Raw genomic sequence first — 19577 nt, forward strand, 5'->3', positions numbered from 1 at the left:
TCCTTCAGCAGTGGCTTGTAAAACTCAACATCCTTAATGGGATGACTGACAGGTGGATGCTGTGACAATGTTAATGCAGTCCTCTCGAAATGCATTTGCAGTTACATTTTGCCAAAGAATCAGCGCAGTGGCGAGTGTATTAAATGGCAAAGACAGGAGGCGCTGTTTCGCTTTTTACATTTGGATAACCATTTACATTTTGCCACCTTTACAGCATAATATTGTCTTTGATAATGAAATGTAAAATGCCCTATTAGATAGTGAAAAACCATATAAGGTAAATGACATATGTTATGACTCTGGTCATTTGTGTTTGTGTGGGTTAACAGCTCTCTTCTCTCCTCCTCAATGTGTGCATTCAGTGTGTGTGATGAGATTCAGGTGTTGGTGTTCTCCTGGATTGGCTTAGGGGACGGGAGGCAGCAGAACCACAAGCCACAAGGGCAGAGGACCCAGACAGCAATAGTGAGACGGACACAGAAGTGCCAGTATTGGTCAAGATAAGTGACATCACCGTTCTTCTGTTAACAGTTCTAAAGCCACTGCAGTCTTGGAAGGTCTTCATTTTAAGCTCATGTCCACAGAGAGCCACATTCACCTTTGTATTTATTACATTTTATTTTGATATTCATGTGCTCTATCTTATAATAGGTAACAAAAATACAGTGCTTTATACACTCATTTTTTACTCAGTCTTTATTGCTTGATGGTGGGTAGGATTTGTCTCAAAATGGGGCCTCCACAGAAAGTTTTGCCATTTTTTTTCCTGAGTAGGTCTCACTTTTTTCAAAGGCGGATATGTAACGTGGATGAATGAAAAAACCTCAAAACTTGAGTCAAAGGAACAAGTAGAAGGGTTCCTTCTTTAGCATGCACAGCTACATCAACCAGCATTTATCTGAAGTATTTGCATGATGTATGATCAGGTGTATTTTAAGAATAGCTCTGAGGAGAAGAACAGGACATTTATTCAGAGTATCACTTGCTCTTGGCATGTCTTTGTTTTCTGTCTCATCTTCTTTGTATCAGTTATCCAAAAGCTAACACACAAAGGGATGCGCACAAAGGAGAAATCAGGGTCATGGATATATCAAATGTCGCCCAGCCACACACACACACGCACGCACACACACACACACACACACACACACACACGAATATTCTCACATTTGTATGAACAAACAATTAACTCATGCTCATAAATCAATTTGTTCTCCATAAATCATGTCACTCACAATCTACAGTATATAAACTGTACAAAACATAACATTTTTGTTTAACTTAAATCATCACACCCAGCTTAGGACTCACTCAACAAATTTCAAAGTTTCTGTTCAAAGTTCATGTGTTACAGATGCACTGATTACAGATTGTTATAAGTAGTGAGGTTGTGCAGAGACCTGTTTCTGGTTCATCACCAAGCTTACAGTTTCCTGACGGACGACGCTGTGGGTTAGTTTCACAGCTTCTGATTTAACAAGATGTGGGATGAGGGAACAGTCAGTATGATGTAAGTCCCTCCCTCATACCCTGATTGTACAAAATATTAGGGACATCTTCCTGATATTGAGTTGCAGCCTTTTTGGCACAATCCACATCTCACTTGTCTCAAAGCTTAAAAATCCTTCTCTGACTTGTCTGCTTCTCTTTATCTACACAAGGAAATCAATAAGGGATAATGGCTTTTACCTGGATTTACTTGATCAGTGTACCTAATATTTTGTACCTCCAGTTCTGATCATATTTAACAGAACTGAATATTTTGTTAATATTTTGTACCTTCAGGTCTCAAGTGTCCACCTCAATGGGTAACTGTTGAAATTCTACACTGCTGATCCCCTCATAATAATGTTAATTCTAGTACTAATAATAACAATCATCATCATCATTTTAAAGAAATACATTTTAATAACAACCTTATTATAAAGTGTTACCTACACAATTAATGAGCACTCTGAGAACTGCTCGTAGGGTTAAGGTGTAAAACCCCAAGAGGATCTAGGCAAGCGGTTCTGGGAAGTGTGGAGCTGAGGAAGAAGGCAACAAAAGTCCAGAAGTTTGGTTCTCTGATTTCTGGTGTACTTGGCATTCAATACACGCTACATGATGCCAGAGTTGGCCCAAAAAAACAGAAAGATAATGACACAGTGAAACTTACTGCAATGGCAATTCCCCCCCAGCCCACAGCCAGTCACACAAACTGAGTAAATCAAGCCACAGCTTTACAAACTGGTCAGTACCATTTATATTTGCAGCAGGGGTGCCACCAAAAGTACAAATGGCTATAAGTCATTTTGACATACAAGCAAGTAGTTTTAAGCTTGACAGTAATACAATGTTCAACTAGTATTATGCCATACAATTATTACATCGCTGGCAGGAAAGGGAAAGAAAACTAATACATTTCATTGGCCATTTTTCTCCCACATATCCCCATTTTTTCAGGACAGATGAAAATTAAAAAATATTTTTCTATGAACTGTCATAAGAATAAATTGTCAAAAGGACGCTGTAGCTAAAATCAGTTTGGCACAAAGTCTTAAAATTTAAATAACCCTAACCCTAACCTTAACCAAAGTTGTTTTACTAGCCTAAACTTAACTGTTAACTAACCTTTCAATGTGATGAACATTTGAAAATGTTGGTGCTATAGTCACATAATCCATTGGTGGTGGAGGAACATAATTTTCACAGCTTTTCAGAGTTCATGGTCATTTTACAAATTTTGTGAGACTGTCCCAAAACCACAACAATAGCATTAATACTTGTTGGATGTCCTGAAATAAAAATTCAAATCATCTGAGCATCTTTAAAAAAAAACGAAAATATCCACAATATATATCTCACTTTATTGATGCACGCGTTTCCTTTAAAACATCATTTGCACGCTAATAGAAAGCATTTCAACATTTAAAAATTTTAAATCAACACAATTATTGATTCAGAGTGAGAATTTTCTGCACAAAGCTGCAGCTATACGACCCATGCACAGAATGTTCCCCTTTAAAAATGTTAATCTTGTCTTAGTGATATAAATTAGATTTGATTTCTTATTGCGAGTGTTATAAGATCATCACAAGCATCATATTGAACACCCATTCATATTCATTAAAATTACTTGATATGAAAATATGAGAAGCTGGAAACAAGAAATGCATATTTCGCAGTTTTTATATACCATGCTAGAATATATCCAGTTTGGGAAAGAAAAATAAAAGCTATAGGTGTCAATCTATATTCCAAAAATACAGATGATTTTATCCTCCAAAACCAAACTATTTTGTAAGATAATTCTTAAGATGACACATAATTTGAATACCAGTAACCCATAATGTGTTTTACTTTCATGCCGCTAATCATTTCATGACTGTATGTGTCAATGTTTTTTTGTTGTTTTTCATTTTGAATATTGGTGGAAAGAAGATATTGATATTTCAGTAACGTAAAACATTTCTTACATGCCTTGAACTAAAACCCAGCACAGCAGTGTGTTTTAAGCACCAGGACTTGTGATGTTGACTTCCTTCAGCAGTGGCTTGTAAAACTCAACATCCTGAACACCCTGTTGGTACAGAAAAAAAACAGGACAAAGTTGAAAATCTAACATAATTCCTAATTTCATAATCCTCCTTTTTGTAATAAATTTTCAACAGTTTAAATTGTATGATAGTGTTAGGGGAGAGCAGGGCATATTGTCACACTTTTTACTCATTGGTGTATTTCTCAGTGCCTTACTACTGAGATACGATATATATTTTTCTAGCTAGATTATGGTCTTCTCTAAACAGTATGATATATTAATGTACATATATACACATTTAATTTGATGATTTATTATGTAAAATGGTTCTTAGTCACTTAAAGAAACAGTAATAACAGTAATCTGCCTATGCAGCCTACCCTCTGTACACAAGCCAAAGGTTTGTGGGTGTACCAAAATCATATTTATTCAGAAAAGAATGAGTGTAAAAATATTTCTAATCATAAAAAGGATTTGGATAGTTATGTAATGTGACAACATGCCCCACCCAGGCATTCCTGACAAAGGTCCCTTTCCTGAGCACAGAGCTTCACTAAACCATTCAAATTGATGATCAGGTTATAGCTGACCCTTGCTTTTATGCGTCACAAATTATTTTGATTCCTTTATAAGAAAAAAATGAGAAGAAAAACATTAAGATTTTCATTATTTACTTTCAGGTATACAAATTGCTTGATTGATTGAATGTTTGAGTTGAGCGTTTTGACATGGACTGTTGTATTCAACATAGGTAACCTCTTATTAAGAAAAATACAATTTTTGTAATTGGACTTTTGGCTCTAAAATATTTAGTTTCAGAAATAAAGCCACTCAGACAACTTACCTACGTGACAACTTACCCCGCTCTCCCCTACTCATATATCACTATCACTAAAAATAATAACACCACAAATACTGCTACTGCTGCTGCTGCTACTACTACTACTACCCTACAAACACACTATGTCCCTGCAACGTTGTGAGTGTGACTTTTCATTTATGACGTTGGAACAACGTTACTGCAACATTGCGATTACAGTTGCTGCCTCTGTTTGTGTGGTTAGTGAATTTGTGTGCGTTCTGTTGGTTTATACCTCTTTCTTCTCCCTTCGATTGACCAAAGCCTTGATGCCCAGAACAGCAACGCTAATATTGACACACAGCTGAAGAATGGCCAGGACAATCAGTGTGATGTCCATGGACGTCAGCAACCTCTGATGGAGGAGAAATGAAAAACAGTTCTATCCAAACTCAATATATATCAATTTGGGAGGGAAAAAACGAAGTTCATTATTTAATATGTTTAAAATATTGGTGATTCATTTTGTAAAAATGTTATTGTTTTGTCAACCAAGGACAAGTTACCAACTGTTCTTTAAAAATGTAGCATGATTTGTCTTGTTTACTTGTTTACAACTGTCTTGTAAGAATAGGTGTTGCAATTTTCAAACTCATCAGATTGTCAAGTTACAAGAGTAATGGCTGGCTGTTAAAGCCAGTCAGGCTATCATGACTTGTTTTAGAAGCATGCTCACCTGGGCAAAGAAGGCCACATTTTTGCATTTGTCACTGTACTGCTGCTTGAATCTCTCTCGCATCTTCTCTGCACTTGGAGTTTCCATTTTGCCTTCATAACTGTCATAGTATCCATAGCCATAATCATAGTAGTTACACATCCAAAACAGAGAGGCATCTCCCAGGTCAATGGCATACAGCGCAATGCCAGTGATGGCAAAGAGAGCTCCGACAATGTTCATGAACACAGTGAAGCCCACCTGAAAGGAAAAATTACTTAATTTAAAAGTTCTATTCCAATTCTAATATCAAACACTATTTGGTATTTGGTATTCTACTGAGAACAGTCCGCCACAGTATATGCTTTATGAATTTCCTTCGATTTTAGTCGCTGGTTGATAAGCAAAGAGGGTTTCACTTACCAAGCAAGGAGAAGGGAACCTTCCAGCCAAAATGCACATGATTCCAGCAATGATGTACTGAAGAGAGGTCAGAAGACAATCAATGAAAATATAGTATATTATATTATAGTAATTATTAAAATGTAGTCAATGTTTTCTTTAACAAAGCAATGTAAAACCAGTAATATTGCCACTAACTGTCTCTTATGTTACTTTCTAATGCCACTCAACTACTGTATCTGTTTATGATATCCACCTCTTGCCCTACAAATGAAAGTTTGTGTGGATGTCTAGTAACACTTATGCCAGTGTATTAACCTATGGAAAAGTGTTGTAACTACAACTCATATCTATGTGTCATATGTATTAATTTATACTGGATGTTATACAACCTCATCTTAGTGCTCAGTAAAAATCCACCATAACATAATTTCCACACAAAAAAAAAAAAAGTCATTTGTTGTCAAATGTTTGTAAATCAGTCAGCTTCACTTATGTCAGATGCTGGAACTGATTTATTTTAGTATATTATGTTGTCCAATTTGTACTTGTGTTGTTTTGTTACACATGTATTAATGTATAACATGTATAAGTACTAACACAGTATTATTGTTTACTTGCACCACGTTTCCATTTGTTAATACCCGGGATAGTGCAGTGGAATACAGTTATTGTAAAGTTAAGCATTACAAAACTTGTATTGGAAAATGGGGAAAACATTGTCCTGCTTTGGCCATTATCGTTTCTACTGTTTTTAAACATCAAATATTATGTTGTCTTGGTAAACATGTTACCACAAGAATATTGATTTACCACAGCGCCAAGCCAATAAGCGGCACCCAAATGGGTCAAATCCCCAGGATGTGTGCTTGTGCGTCCTGGCCCGAGTCCGATGTTGAACAGACCCACCATGATCTGTACAGTCTGAAAAAGATTTGAAACAAAAAACCTCTATGACCACCACTGTAGAATTTTGTGAATAATGTTTTTGTATGTGTTCTTTGTACTTGTGCTTTGTTCTTTTAATTCCTCTCACCCCAAGAGCTACCGGTGCACTGGCTTGCAGCAGCTCCCGGGACACGGAGCAGCATACTGGGCTGTAGCAAAGAGTCCCGAGGATCTGGCACAATGCCGGACAAGTGCTCTTACTGTTAGCTGCTATGGTGACCACAGTCACCCCCTTGCCTTTGTCCACAGTTACCGACATCCTAATCACTGCTGATGACACGCCTGTAACATGAAATGGAGGCAAATGTTTGCAGATCAGAGATTGTTGGAGTAACATAAAAAAATTCTTGACATTCTTGAATGTCTTGAAATCTCAGCACCTGGCAAAGTAAACACTGAGTCATTGGTATCGATGAACAACCCTTTCAACCTCCTGCAGATATATTATGGTCATTTCGTACTATGGGGCAGTGAGAATCTACTTATTGCCCCTTCAAAAAAAGTCAGTACCTACGTTTCATAATTCAATACCTCTAAAAGATAGAGGCTCCAGGGACTGAAGTTGCCTGCAGTCAGTTTTGTGCAATCATACATTTTCCCTGAGTAGGTGTCATTTTTTTCAAAGGCAGATATGTAATGTGGAAAGAGCTTGTGTCAATGGAACAAGATAAGGATTTCTGCAACAGCACACACAGCTGCATCAACCAACACTTATTTGAAGTATCTGATGTATGATCAGGTGTATTTTAAGAACAGCTCTGAGTATGACGGAGAGACACAGCGGTTTTAGTTCAGACTTATAATCATTCTTGAGGCTCTTCCTCCAGAAAACATAGGGGTATGCCAAACAGGTCATGTCTTCTGGAAGGAGGGAGGGTTATTGTTATCATTTTTTTTTTAAAGGTTCAGGTTCCCAGAAGGGGAAGAGTTTCACTTCCTTTTTTGCTATTTGCATGTCTTTGTTTCCTGTCTCAACTTCTTTGTGTCACTTATCCAAAAGCTAACACAAAAAGGGATGTAGGAAAGTATGCGCACAAAGGAGAAGTCAGGGTCTTGAATGTGATCCTGAATGTCGCCCAATATGCCCCCCCCCCCACCCCAATACACACACGCACACACGCACACACACACACACACACACACACACACGCACGCACACACACAAATATTCAAACATTTCTACAAAGAATGCACGCTCATAAATCATCTCATTCTCCATAAATCACGTCACTCACATTTTACTGTACATAAAGAGTGCAAAAAAATACAGTTTAGGTTAGTTTTGCTCTTAAAAACTATCCAAAACACCCAGCTTAGGACTCACTCAACAGGTCATTTCTGTTCAAAGTTCATGTTACCGATGCACTGATAACAGATTGTTAGAAGTAGTTGGATTGCGCAGAGAGCTCACCTGTTTCTGGTTCGTCACCAAGTTTACAGCTTCCTTATTGTAACAGTGACAGACGATGCTGTGTGTTAGCTTCACAGCTTCTGATTTAACAGGATGTGGGATGAGAGGAGGGGACAGTCAGTATGATGTTAAGTCCCTCCCTCATACACTGAATGTACTGATATTGAGTTGCAGCCCTTTTGGCACAATTCAATTGTCTCAAAGCTTAAAACTCCTTCTCTAACTCGTCTGCTTCTCTTTATCTACATCTCCTCCTTTGTGATCGGTATAGATTTAATAAGAGAAATCAATAAGGGATAATGGCTTTTACCTGGTTCAGGTAAAAGCCACTTATCAGTGTACTTCATGAAAAGAGGAAGTGTCCCTAATATGTTGTACCTTCAGTTCTGTTAATATTTAACAGAACTCAATATTATATGTATTTTGTGCCTTCAGGTCTGAAGTGCCCACCTCAACGAGTAACTGTTGAAATTCTACACTGCTGATTCCCTCATAATAATGCTAATACTAATACTACTACTAATAATAATTGCAATCATCATCATTTTAAAGAAACACATTTTAATAATGAAAAAAATTACTTTACAGAAGAAATACGACTGTATTAGGCATGATAATAAGAAAAATCTATTAAATGAAAGAGAATAAAGGAACTAAGGAACAGAACATGAAAACATGAAAACAACACACAAGTAAATAAATCAAATCAAGCAGTTTAGTAAAATAAATTTGTAGTGTCAAATTATTACTATTATTATTATTATTAGGTGCATTTATTACTTGTTTTATATTCCATTTGTGTGATTATACTCTATTCATCTTTTCCCCAGCTGAGTCTCTGAGAGATCAATAAAGTCTCATCTTATCTTATTTCCCCGACACATCAGGATAAAACACTACTAGTAGAGCATGTGGTTTTAATGAGGTTATGTAGCACTGGTGTTCGTTCCATTACATTCATTCATTAGGAGAAATCCAGTGTGTCATCCCTATGAATTTTGAAGGAAGACTTCTTTAGATGGCGTCTTGCAGTGTTCAAAGCTGGCCTCCGTCTGCAAAATCAATATTTCAGATTCCAACAAAATGGAAACATATGAGAAGGACTAATGGATGCTGAAGCTAACATGAATTCTAATTTGATGGTACAGTGTGATGTATCAAACTAACTGATCCCTGAAGCTCTAGCACTTTGTAACTGTTTAAAAAAGAAAAAAAAAAGTGCTATATTAATAACGTTTTACTTACTTTATTACTCTAGATCAATGGTTCTCAACGTGGGGTCCGGGGACCACCAGGGGTCCTTGAGGGGGTTCCAGGGGGTCCCCAGCAAATTGATGAATTGTTAAACTTCACCATTATTTCATTTATAATGAGTTAACACAAGTAGAGAATGTAGAAGAATGACTGTTTTGATCATAGTTTCACTGTTATCTCTCTACCTACAATACAGATAGTCATGGAATTCTGGACAAAATCATATCTAATGATAAAAATATTTTCAGAGAGAAGTCTGAGAGGAGAAATCTCATCAAATGGGGGTCCGTGGCCCCAATGTGGACTAAATTAGGGGTCCTTGATATGAAAAAGGTTGAGAATCACTGCTCTAGATCACTTGCCCACTGTCTATAGTGTGTCTTACTCTGTACCTTTACACTGTCTGACTTGTCCTTGACCCATGTGTGTCAGTATGAACTGCGTTACAGTTGTCAATATGTCTCTGGACCAAAATCACCACTACAAATCAAAGTGTATATTGACAGATTTCCAATGCCGAAAAAAATGATTCCACTTCTGATCCTGACTGTGTCCACTGGGAGAGGAGATCCAAAAGCGTTTAACAAGGCCTTCTAACCCACTGTATATCACATGGGCCTGTTTTACTGTCTTGTTTTCAAATATTACTAATGTCAACAAAACTGTTACAGACATAAAATATAGCAAATGCAATTAAAAACACGCACTTGCCTGCCAAATCAATGTGTCAATAGCTGTCAGTCAATTAAAGAGGGCAGTATACACCCATTCCCATTTTTTCATTTTTGGTGCTGGGGCTATCCATTTGTTTAGGATTTAAGTTGGTATTGAGGTATCTACGTTTAACTATAGATAGCTCAACCATTGTAAATATAGTTCCCTTTTTCAACTAAGCATATAAACATGTTTCTGGTCTGTGTGCCTAGTGGCCAATCATTTTTTATTATAACTGTTGAATGAAAGCAGTTGTATAGCCTTTCTGTTGTCTTTCAGAGTATCACCAATAAGAGTACGTTTTTGGCATGTTTGCCTTTATTGGACAGATCAAAGTAGAGAGAGACAGGAAAGACTGGGAGGACATGCAGCAAAGGTACTGGACCAGATTCAAACCCAGGACATTGCATTTACACGGCACACACTTTAGACCACTGAGCCACTACCCCTCATTTGTCTTGTTTGTCTGTGTGAATTGGAAAATGGAGGATCTCAGGTGGGCGGAGCTAGCTTGAGGTGTGTTTGTTTTTCTGGCACTGTCTCTGCTTCTTGCTGTGCTGCTACAGAGGCTAACTTTACCCACAGCTAACGTTGGATTGGACAAACATGTTGCAATGGTACAGTATGTTGCTGGAGACTGTTTTATTACATTTTGTATGTGTCTAGTATCTAAGATAGCCACCTTAGCCTAAAGCTAGCTAGCTGATATTTGCTAGCTAAGCTTGTGTACTGTTGTTGATATCTTACAACAGTTCTCTATTTAACCTTAGCTTTGTTATCACATTACTGCTTTGCTAATAGCTAAATAGTACCAAATGTAGCCTCTGCTGAATCTGTGCTGTAACCTACTACAGACAGTGGCTAGTGTCAGTAGCTAAATACATAGGCTACTGTCAGAACTTCAGTGTTTCAGCTTCTACTGTAATAGTTATCGTGTATGTGCCTTTGCAGATTCAAGTAGAATATAAGTGTAATCATAACTAACTCTGGTGGGTGTGTGTGTGTGTGTGTGTGTGTGTCCATCATGTGTCCTCCTTCAGCCACAGACCTCGACACTGTTGAATGAGGAGGTCAGAGAAACATCAACCCCACAGATGCTTCAGTCGGCCCTGTAACTCCCTATATTTCAACCACTGGCCCATTCTTACAGCGCAAAGATTTTACACAGTAGCTACAAATAAAACTGTATTGGCTGTGCACAACTTCTCTGATGCCCTCACAGCCCCTGCTTTCTCATACTTCATTTTGTGGTAGCAGTATCCCAAAATGTATACAGATTTCAACGGCCAAGGCGTCATGAAATTCACTCAGATAAATGACAACGGAAACTTTCAGCTCAAGAAGCAAAAACACCAGCACTGCAGTTAGGTGTTTTTTCCAGTGTTTTATCTTTTATCTATCAAATCTTCCAATAATTGACTGCCAAACTATAGAACATAAAGATCACTCTGCAGTCCAGCATTATATCTTTCATACTTTGATAATTTACATTAAGCATTCAGCAGGCCCTCTTATCCAGAGATACTTCTGACTGCAACAGTAGAATAACTTTAAATTCCTAGATTATCAACATCACACACATTGGTTAAGTTTGGAGATTTCAAAACAACTCAGATTTCAGAATGTGGGAATTTCCTGCCTTTACTAAGACGCAATGAACTATCTCTTACCACTCACACACAATGTAAACAAACCACAACTGAGGAATCTTTACACAGACAAATTTAAGAATTGCTGAAGGAGGTTAGGGTTAGTTCCTCACAAAATGAAGTCATTCTACAAGTAAATCAACACTGCAACGTGCTTACTAATGTCAGAGAACTGTCATTGATTTCATGATGGGTTTAATATAAGGGTATGTAGGCCTATGCGGCAAAACTTTTTCAAATGTTGAATTTGGAATCCTATCCCTGATCTAATTATAAGTTGGTTGAAGCCCATTCTGTTGCTGTTTTGATGTGAAGATAGTTTCATCTAGACACTTTCCATGTATTCATTTAATACCAAGTTATGACAGATAGCCCAAAAGGTTTGAACACTAGTTACTCAAAACCTTGTTGATGAACATGACTAATTTCACATACATGGTCTTACTGTAGTTGGTTTAGATTTGTTTATTTGCACATGAAAATGACACAACTCAGACCAAAGCGAGAAAAAATACAAGTGGTGCAGGTGAAACAAATAAATTGCTTGCAAAGAAACAGAGTAAAAATTCAAGATGACAGACACAATTCAATCAGATAACAGAAACTACAGGACAACAAAACTCATCAGAGAAAGAAATGGTACAACAACCAGAAAAAAGAAGAAATCCACAAATGCCTGACCTGTACCTGACTCTTTGGTTCGACCTCTTCTACAGGTCAAAGTCTGGTTTTTTTTTACCGTTTTTAACTTTTTCCTGGGTAGCATTCACACTCTTTGTGATTAAACTGTTAAAACTCTTTCCCCAACAATCATGCAGATTCTTTGCACACTAAATTAAGACAAAGTTCATGACCATCGACTCAAACTTAAAGTACATTCAGGAAATAAGGCACTAGATCAGACACATTTGCATATACCAATTTGATTACATGTAAAAAAAGATTGGTGTCACAAACTGGATTGACACTACTGAACAAGGAGCGACTCTAATCATTTAATTTTCATTTTCATTTGGTCAGAATACATATATGTTCAATACCATTTATTGGAAATAAAGGGACACCATGACATTTTGAACTCAAGTTGGTTATTTTCCTTCACCTGACACTTGCTCTCACATCGGATTTTCACTCAACACCTAAGAGAGGAGGTGCATATAACTAGGTCATACTATTAAATTTCCCAGTCACCCTTTGAGGCACCTCCTTCATTATGTTGTTACAGTTTGTATCACATGAACAGGAAATTCAAAACAACAATAATGTGTGCAGCTGTCAACAGTTTGGATGCCTTTATTTCTTAGCACAGGGGTTGATCTTGTCAAGATAATGGATATATAAGAAAAACAGTCCATCAGTCCATCAATCTCACACTGGAAATTAACGATCTTCCCGTTCATCTACAAACAAATCAACTGTACGACATATAGCTTGAGTAAAAAGACTTAAAATTCATAAGAATCAATGGGATATAAGTATAGTGCTAATAACAAAAAAGCATTACAATTCAGATGTATTAAAGTGCAGTACCATATGCCATATACTGCACATATTTACCAAGCCTAACCCTGAAATACCATAAGTGCATACATTTTTAGTATAAGCAGCCCCCGTGGGAAATGAGCCCTAACCCCGTAACAGCTCTATTCATATAAACGCACAGGACTTCAACACAAGTGATACCAGAAAGCAGAGAATTTCTTTTAGGCTATGGGGTTAGTGGTGACTTCCTCCAGCAGTGGTTTGTAGTGCTCCAGGTCATCAATGCTCTAAGGAGAAAAAAAAAACTGTGAAGTATACTAGAACAAAGGTGTGGATACACTTATTTCTTTAAAAGAGAAAGGGAGCAGCAAGAGGTAACGGAGCTCGCCATTTCAACCGACAGCTGACTCTGAAGTCAATATTCTCTGCGGGTCAAAGTACTACAGGTATGTAAGAGAAACATTATATATATATATATATATATAGGTCCAAAATCGCCAAACTTATCCTTTAAGTCGAATTGATACATAAAGTCAACAGTGGCATGGGCAGTGGTATCCTAGAAGTTAGAAAAGTGTGTTTATGACCAGAGGGTCACCAGTAACCACTGAGTAACACTGGCCTGTCTCTCAGCAACTACTGCCAACACTCCCTTGAAAACCCACAATTTAATTAAATTTAATTGACTTAAATCCTCAATGGAGCTGTTCAGGGTCCAACAGTAGAAGACTGTGTTGTACTGGGCAGCTCCAAGGTGTGATTGTGTGGAACTGTGAAAAGAGCATGTGTGCTCAGTCAACCTTTCCTGGATAAATAAAGGTTTAATAAAAAATACAATTCTGCACTGTACCTTGCTCACTTCCTTTCCATTCTTCCTCAGAGCCTTGATCCCCAGGACAGCAGAGCTGATGACGAGGCAGAGCTGAAGGACTGACAGAACGATCAACACAATGTTGATGGATCTCAAAAGCATCTGGTGGGGCAGAAGCATCAATGTCAGCTTTTAAATGTTAAAACACATTTGTGCATGGTTTTATTTAATTGAATTAAATTTTTATACTTGATCTGTTTCCTTTGTATTTGGCAGTTTTATTTATTTAACAATTTTTAATGGAAGACTGCCTTTTTAATATCTATTTCATTGGCTTTTACTTAATGTTTTGTTCTCTGTAAAGCACTTTATTATCTTGATTTGAAAAGTACATTATCATAATGTTAGCCATAAGTCATTGCCATAAGTATGGCAATGGAAAGTATGAATGGTGTGAATCCACTTTTAAGAGATTATGTCTAAATTATTTGAAGCCCTGTATTTTCCACTTGTCAGTTATACAACTGCATTGTATTTTGGGTCCTGCCCAGATATTTTCAACACTTACTAGAGTAGTCGCTCTGGCCTCCATGCATTGCTCCTTCATGGCCCTCTGCTCATCAGTAGGTGGACTTGGAGTTGAACTTTCACGCCGGTTGTACCAGCCGTAGTCATAGTCACGTTCGCACATCCAATACATTCCAATATTTGCCAAGTTAATGGAGTAGAGTATGATGGCCGCAATGGCGAAACCAACTCCCGCCAGATTCAAAAGCACATTGACAATGACCTAAAGTAGAAGAGTTGGCAGATAACATGTTTATGCAGTTTACAGTATTAGGATGTAACCAAATTCAAATAACATACAGTACACTCACAGTATTACAGTATTTGCCATATGTTTTACAGAGGCAGCAGGACTGAGGCTGACTAATAAAGTATCTTAAAGGTTGTTGGTTCACCCCGTTACACTGGTAGGAGGGTGTATTCCAGCTGTGGAAACTGGTGTGCGGCTGGTGTTACTTTTACAATGCCCACCAACCAAAGTGCCCTACAGAAAGGCACTACACCTGCACCAGGGGCTCTGCACTACTGCAAAATACTCACCAGGCATGGACTGGGGAACTTCTCAGACAAAATGCATATGATGCCAAATAGAATGAACTAGAGAAAAGAGAAAAAGTATTAATGTAACTCCACACTTGAAAACAAACCCTAAATCAGAATTGATATGCATGTTATTTCTATTATCTTTGATAGACTGAACAATATTTGTGAGCACCAACAACTCTCTCCCATAGCTACAACCCAACGACCCAACACTAACTTTTTGCCTCACCTGTCAAGGGCTAGGAAAAACAATATTACTTTCCAAGAATTATGTTTATTGGCCAAAATTAAAAAATATATACATTTTCATGAATATGTAGTATGTCACCCTTCAATGCTATTATGTGTAGAATCAGGCACTGTGTGTTAATTTAAAACTTGATATTAATCCTCAGCTAATGTTAGGCTTGTTAGCGATCCAGACAGTTTGCAGAAGTTTAGATTTTTCCTTCCTCTTTGTGTGGAGCCAGCCTAACATGCAGCCAATAAGGAGCCTGACTGATACAGAGCCACTGTTTTGCTTTGATTTGATTGGATCATGGTCAGAGAGAATCCCAGCAGGAACAAAGTTTGAGAAAAGGTTAAGGCTGTATATAACCGGAGCATTCAAACATTATGGTTTTAAAATGTTAGTGTGTCCGTGTCCCAGTGTGGTGGGAGACCCTTAGTGATTCATCTGCCAGTGACTAATTTTACTGGCATTTGGCACTTGGCAGGTGTTCATTTCAGACCCTGTATGCTGACAGTTCTCAACCAGGAAACGTACACATATCCCCCTGAGAATAACCCCTGTCATATTTCACCCTCAATCAACAAAGCAGCTCCAATTCATTTTTTCGGTAGAGTATCCCTCAGCTCTAGCTTTAGGAGAGACTTGTTCAAGTACACGGATAGAAAGTTTGATTTCTGGTGGATTTCGGCTATAAGACAAACACAAACCTTACAAATAAATAACACAAAAGTAACAAACATTAGCTTGCTTACCAAAGCTCCAAGCCAATAAGGATAGGCGTATATATCCATTTGATACCAAGAGCCACCACCGCTAGAGCAGAGGATGGCCCCAAGGCCAATGTTGAGCAACCCAACCATAATCTGCATAGCCTGTGAGGGAGAAAACACAGTATATAACATAAAATATAATAAACGACAAAGGTCTGTATCACTGCTGACATCGGGTGTCGCTGTTTAAGTGGATATTTACTGGTCCACCCTCAGGTGTTTGGGTTACATGCTGGTTTCTACCTGTTGCTCTCCTACCCAAACAAGTACAGCTACAGAACAGGAATAGTGTAATGGAAAATCCCTCACGCAATGACTATGTTAACATCCACACAAAAAATGTAATGTGATTAAGACAGTAATGCGAGTAAGGCATACTCCGATTGTGTTAATGCAATTATGTGCGATTACGCTCTTAGTTGGATTAAGTATAATCGCAGTAACATAATGTGTTGCCAGTCAGAACATGTGTTACTGTAAATATGGGAAATGGCCATATTGCCTCTTCTGATTGGCCTCTGTAATAAACTAAGATCTGACTTGCAGATCACAACATCGTTAAGGTAAAGTTAGCTAGCTTTTCAAACTAAAGTAATCAAAATGCTCTGTGGGCATAGATGAACAAGAGGGGAATCTTCACAGGGAAACTTGACTGTTCTTCTCAAACACAAATGGAAACACGGTGACAGTCAGTCGTGACACCTGCAATGTAATGCTGGTATCTCTGACAAGACTGCAGGAAGGTGAGAAGCCAAAATCCAAACGAGTACAAATGGAAGCAAAGGTGTAAAATCGGAAGAAGAGGCTAAGACGTTATTCTTGGATTTGTATGATTATTCAACGAAGCCCATAATAAAACAGGACACAGGGGGATGGATAAGGAGTTGTGTCAGTCTTACTGCAATGTCACTGTTGAGGCAATTTACCAGATTCTGTAACATACACCTCAACTGCATTTCTTTAATTGTGATCAAGTTGCGCGTGCGGGCAGTCACATGTAAATCACCAGGTGTCACGTTACAGAATTATATAAATGCCCTATTTACTTGCAATAATAAACAAAAATTGCCTTGCTCTCTTGCATGTGAAAACTTTAATGCTCAACTTTACAAAACTAGTTTGAACATAGACAACATACTGTATAATTCCAATCTCACAACTGGTGTGTATTTGAGCTGTGCCACTCACCCCCAGTGCGGACTGAGAAGTACTCTGGACCCTCCGCAGACGCTCCGTCACTGAGCAGCATGTTGGGCTGTAGCAAAGGGCCCCGAGGATTTGGCAAATTGGAGGCCAAGAACTTTTGGGGTTAGAGTTCATAGTGAACACTGTCACCCCCTCACCCTTGGTCATGGTCACTGACATCCTGCCCGCTCCTGGAGACTGAAAAGAGAATAAACAGCAGTGTCATTAGATGTCACTTTGAAGAAATTGTGTTGCAGGTAGCTGATGGTTAAGAGTGGAATATTTGGTTAGAAGAACGTTAGATGTTGTGAAGTCATTGTAGAACTGGGCTTCTTTTTCAGGGATGTTTTTAGTTTCATATCTTTTTCCTGTCTGAATCTAAAGTTTCTCTCTATACTTCAGCACCTCCGTAAGTTTGGCGAGGTCACAGTACCTACATTGAACTGAGGTCAGGTGAGAGAGGAGGTCCCACCGTTTATCCCTTCTGAGGAGACGAAAGTGACCACTTCCACCTCCCTCTCTCTCTCTCTTCCCAAGAGATTAAGTTATGATGTGTGATATTGGGACAAAGTGCCTCTAGGGATGGGACGATATATCGAAATTCAATATATAGCGATACAAAAACGTGACAATAGGAATAGTGGGTCAGAAAAATTTATCGCGATATTAGCTGCATTTTATTCTGCTGTAGTAATCACAAATGAGACTGTTTGCCCATCACAGATCGTGACGCCCATATCGCGTATCGAATCGTGTTGTGGGATAAGCACATCGTCCGATCCCTACTCTAATTATTCTTTTAGACTTTGAAACTCCATTCAACACTGAAGGAGAGCTGTACAGTTGCCCCTCGTCTCACTGAGAACAGCAGAGTTTGAGTTGATAATGTCACGATGAACAATGAACAAAGTCCTGTGGAAAACTGAACACATCTTCAAATAAACTGCTGCTATTCACTGTGAAATAAGATGCCATGGCTCACATTTAGAGATCTCATACCAGCTCAGATTTCAATACGTGGTAAACAAAGAGATTACAACCCCTCCCTCTCTACTAACAAACTATGTCCTAAACGATCTAGATCCCACGGAGATTTTTCAGAATTTATCCTATTCAGAATAAGGCTGAAATAAACAGACTTGATCTAAAATATCTGAAATAGTCGGATAAAGCATTTTAAAAACACATTCTGAACTCAGCCCAAATCTTTTAAACACTGTCCACACCTTACCTCAACCTCCATTATTTCATTATTCCATTAATTCACATATCTATAAGAAGCCAAACATTGAGAATAGAAACTGGCCTTACCTGTTTTTGACTGTTTGGGTGGACGGTAATGCCTAAACGTTGGTCCAAGTCTGACTCTGAGTTTGTTGCGCAGTTCCCAATGTTATGAGGAAGAGGGAAAACTGCCAGGCTGTTACCGGTAGTACCTCCCCCATCTGGAGGCGAAATGGAAACTTAACCCTTACCCGACTCATCTACCTAGATTTACGGAAGAGGATTAGGGCCAGATGTGAAAACAACAAACAGTTACTAATTTTTCACATGTGGATCTAATCTTCTTCCATAAAGATTCCTTTCACTTCCAACAGGTTTTTTTCTTCTTCTTGTTTATTGAACATTAGTCATGTACAAACAACAATGGCAAATTTTGCATCAGAGGCACTTTATTCACACACACAAAAAAAGTTTAAAACAAATGAGTAAATACAGAAGCAAACAAACTGAAAATGACATGGTCATCTTAAACTAACATAAACTAAGAGAAGAGTTTTAGGGCTTTTTTTGTCCATATTATTTTAAAGATTTTTCATAAGCTCATTCTTCCAAGTTTTGTCTTAATAAATCTACATTTATGGATAAAATATTTCCTTGATAGCATTACATTATTTACAGCAAATTCCAGGTTATTGACCTCCATAAATACATCAACTTTAATTGTCTCTGCAGTAGGTTGCACCATTATACACTTCCAACAAAACAATCACAAAGACAAAGTGAAACTGTAGCCTATCTGATTTTTATTTCCTTTCTTACAAACATCTAGTAGTCAAGCTATCTGCACACCTTCAAAGTCTTCTTGGCAGGTGCAAAAGGATAAAGACAGTACTAAATAGAACAGAAAAAGTCCATGCACACTGCCTTGCAATGCACAGCGCTTTATTGCTTTATTATTGCAATAAAGCGCTGTGTATTGCAGGCAGTGTGCATGGAATTTTCCTTTCTTACAAACATAAAAAATCGAGGCGAATGGTCTTGCTAACATATCATTTAAAGAGCAAGTGAAGGAAAATGGTGATGAATTTGGCAGTGAAAGGCAGTATGAAAATGTTCACATATTACGCTGGCTTCAAGTGCTGTCGAAAATGTTGATATTATAAGTTGAATGCACATGAATGACCCAACAAAGTGGAAAACATCTTGTGTTGACGAGATGTGAGGTTTAGGCTGCAGAGAGTATGGAAGTCATGTCAACAACTGATGGTAAAAGAGATGTGTTTAAATATTACATGATATTTATTGAAATTCTGTACTTAATACTCTATTTTCACTCTCTGTTTAATTTAAC

General features: G+C 37.9%; 2 protein-coding genes across 2 annotated transcripts; both read right to left on the minus strand.

Moving 5' to 3' along the window:
• Nucleotides 1-3288: 3288 nt before the first annotated feature.
• Nucleotides 3289-7897, minus strand: LOC139917912 (uncharacterized). Its single transcript, XM_078287294.1, has 7 exons — nt 7796-7897; nt 6473-6666; nt 6250-6360; nt 5458-5514; nt 5056-5295; nt 4615-4734; nt 3289-3562 (listed from the first exon to the last, which is right to left on the minus strand). The coding sequence occupies exons 2-7, from the start codon at nt 6641-6643 to the stop codon at nt 3494-3496; spliced, it is 768 nt and encodes a 255-aa protein (XP_078143420.1). The 5' UTR covers nt 6644-6666; nt 7796-7897; the 3' UTR covers nt 3289-3493.
• A 3960-nt stretch (nt 7898-11857) lies between these two features.
• LOC139917881 (uncharacterized) lies at nt 11858-18402 on the minus strand. Its single transcript, XM_071907103.2, has 7 exons — nt 18314-18402; nt 17006-17200; nt 15800-15919; nt 14813-14869; nt 14274-14495; nt 13745-13867; nt 11858-13181 (listed from the first exon to the last, which is right to left on the minus strand). The coding sequence occupies exons 2-7, from the start codon at nt 17180-17182 to the stop codon at nt 13116-13118; spliced, it is 765 nt and encodes a 254-aa protein (XP_071763204.1). The 5' UTR covers nt 17183-17200; nt 18314-18402; the 3' UTR covers nt 11858-13115.
• Between the last annotated feature and the right edge of the window lie 1175 nt (nt 18403-19577).

Source organism: Centroberyx gerrardi, chromosome 12, assembly GCF_048128805.1.
Source record: "Centroberyx gerrardi isolate f3 chromosome 12, fCenGer3.hap1.cur.20231027, whole genome shotgun sequence".
NCBI lineage: Eukaryota > Metazoa > Chordata > Actinopteri > Beryciformes > Berycidae > Centroberyx > Centroberyx gerrardi.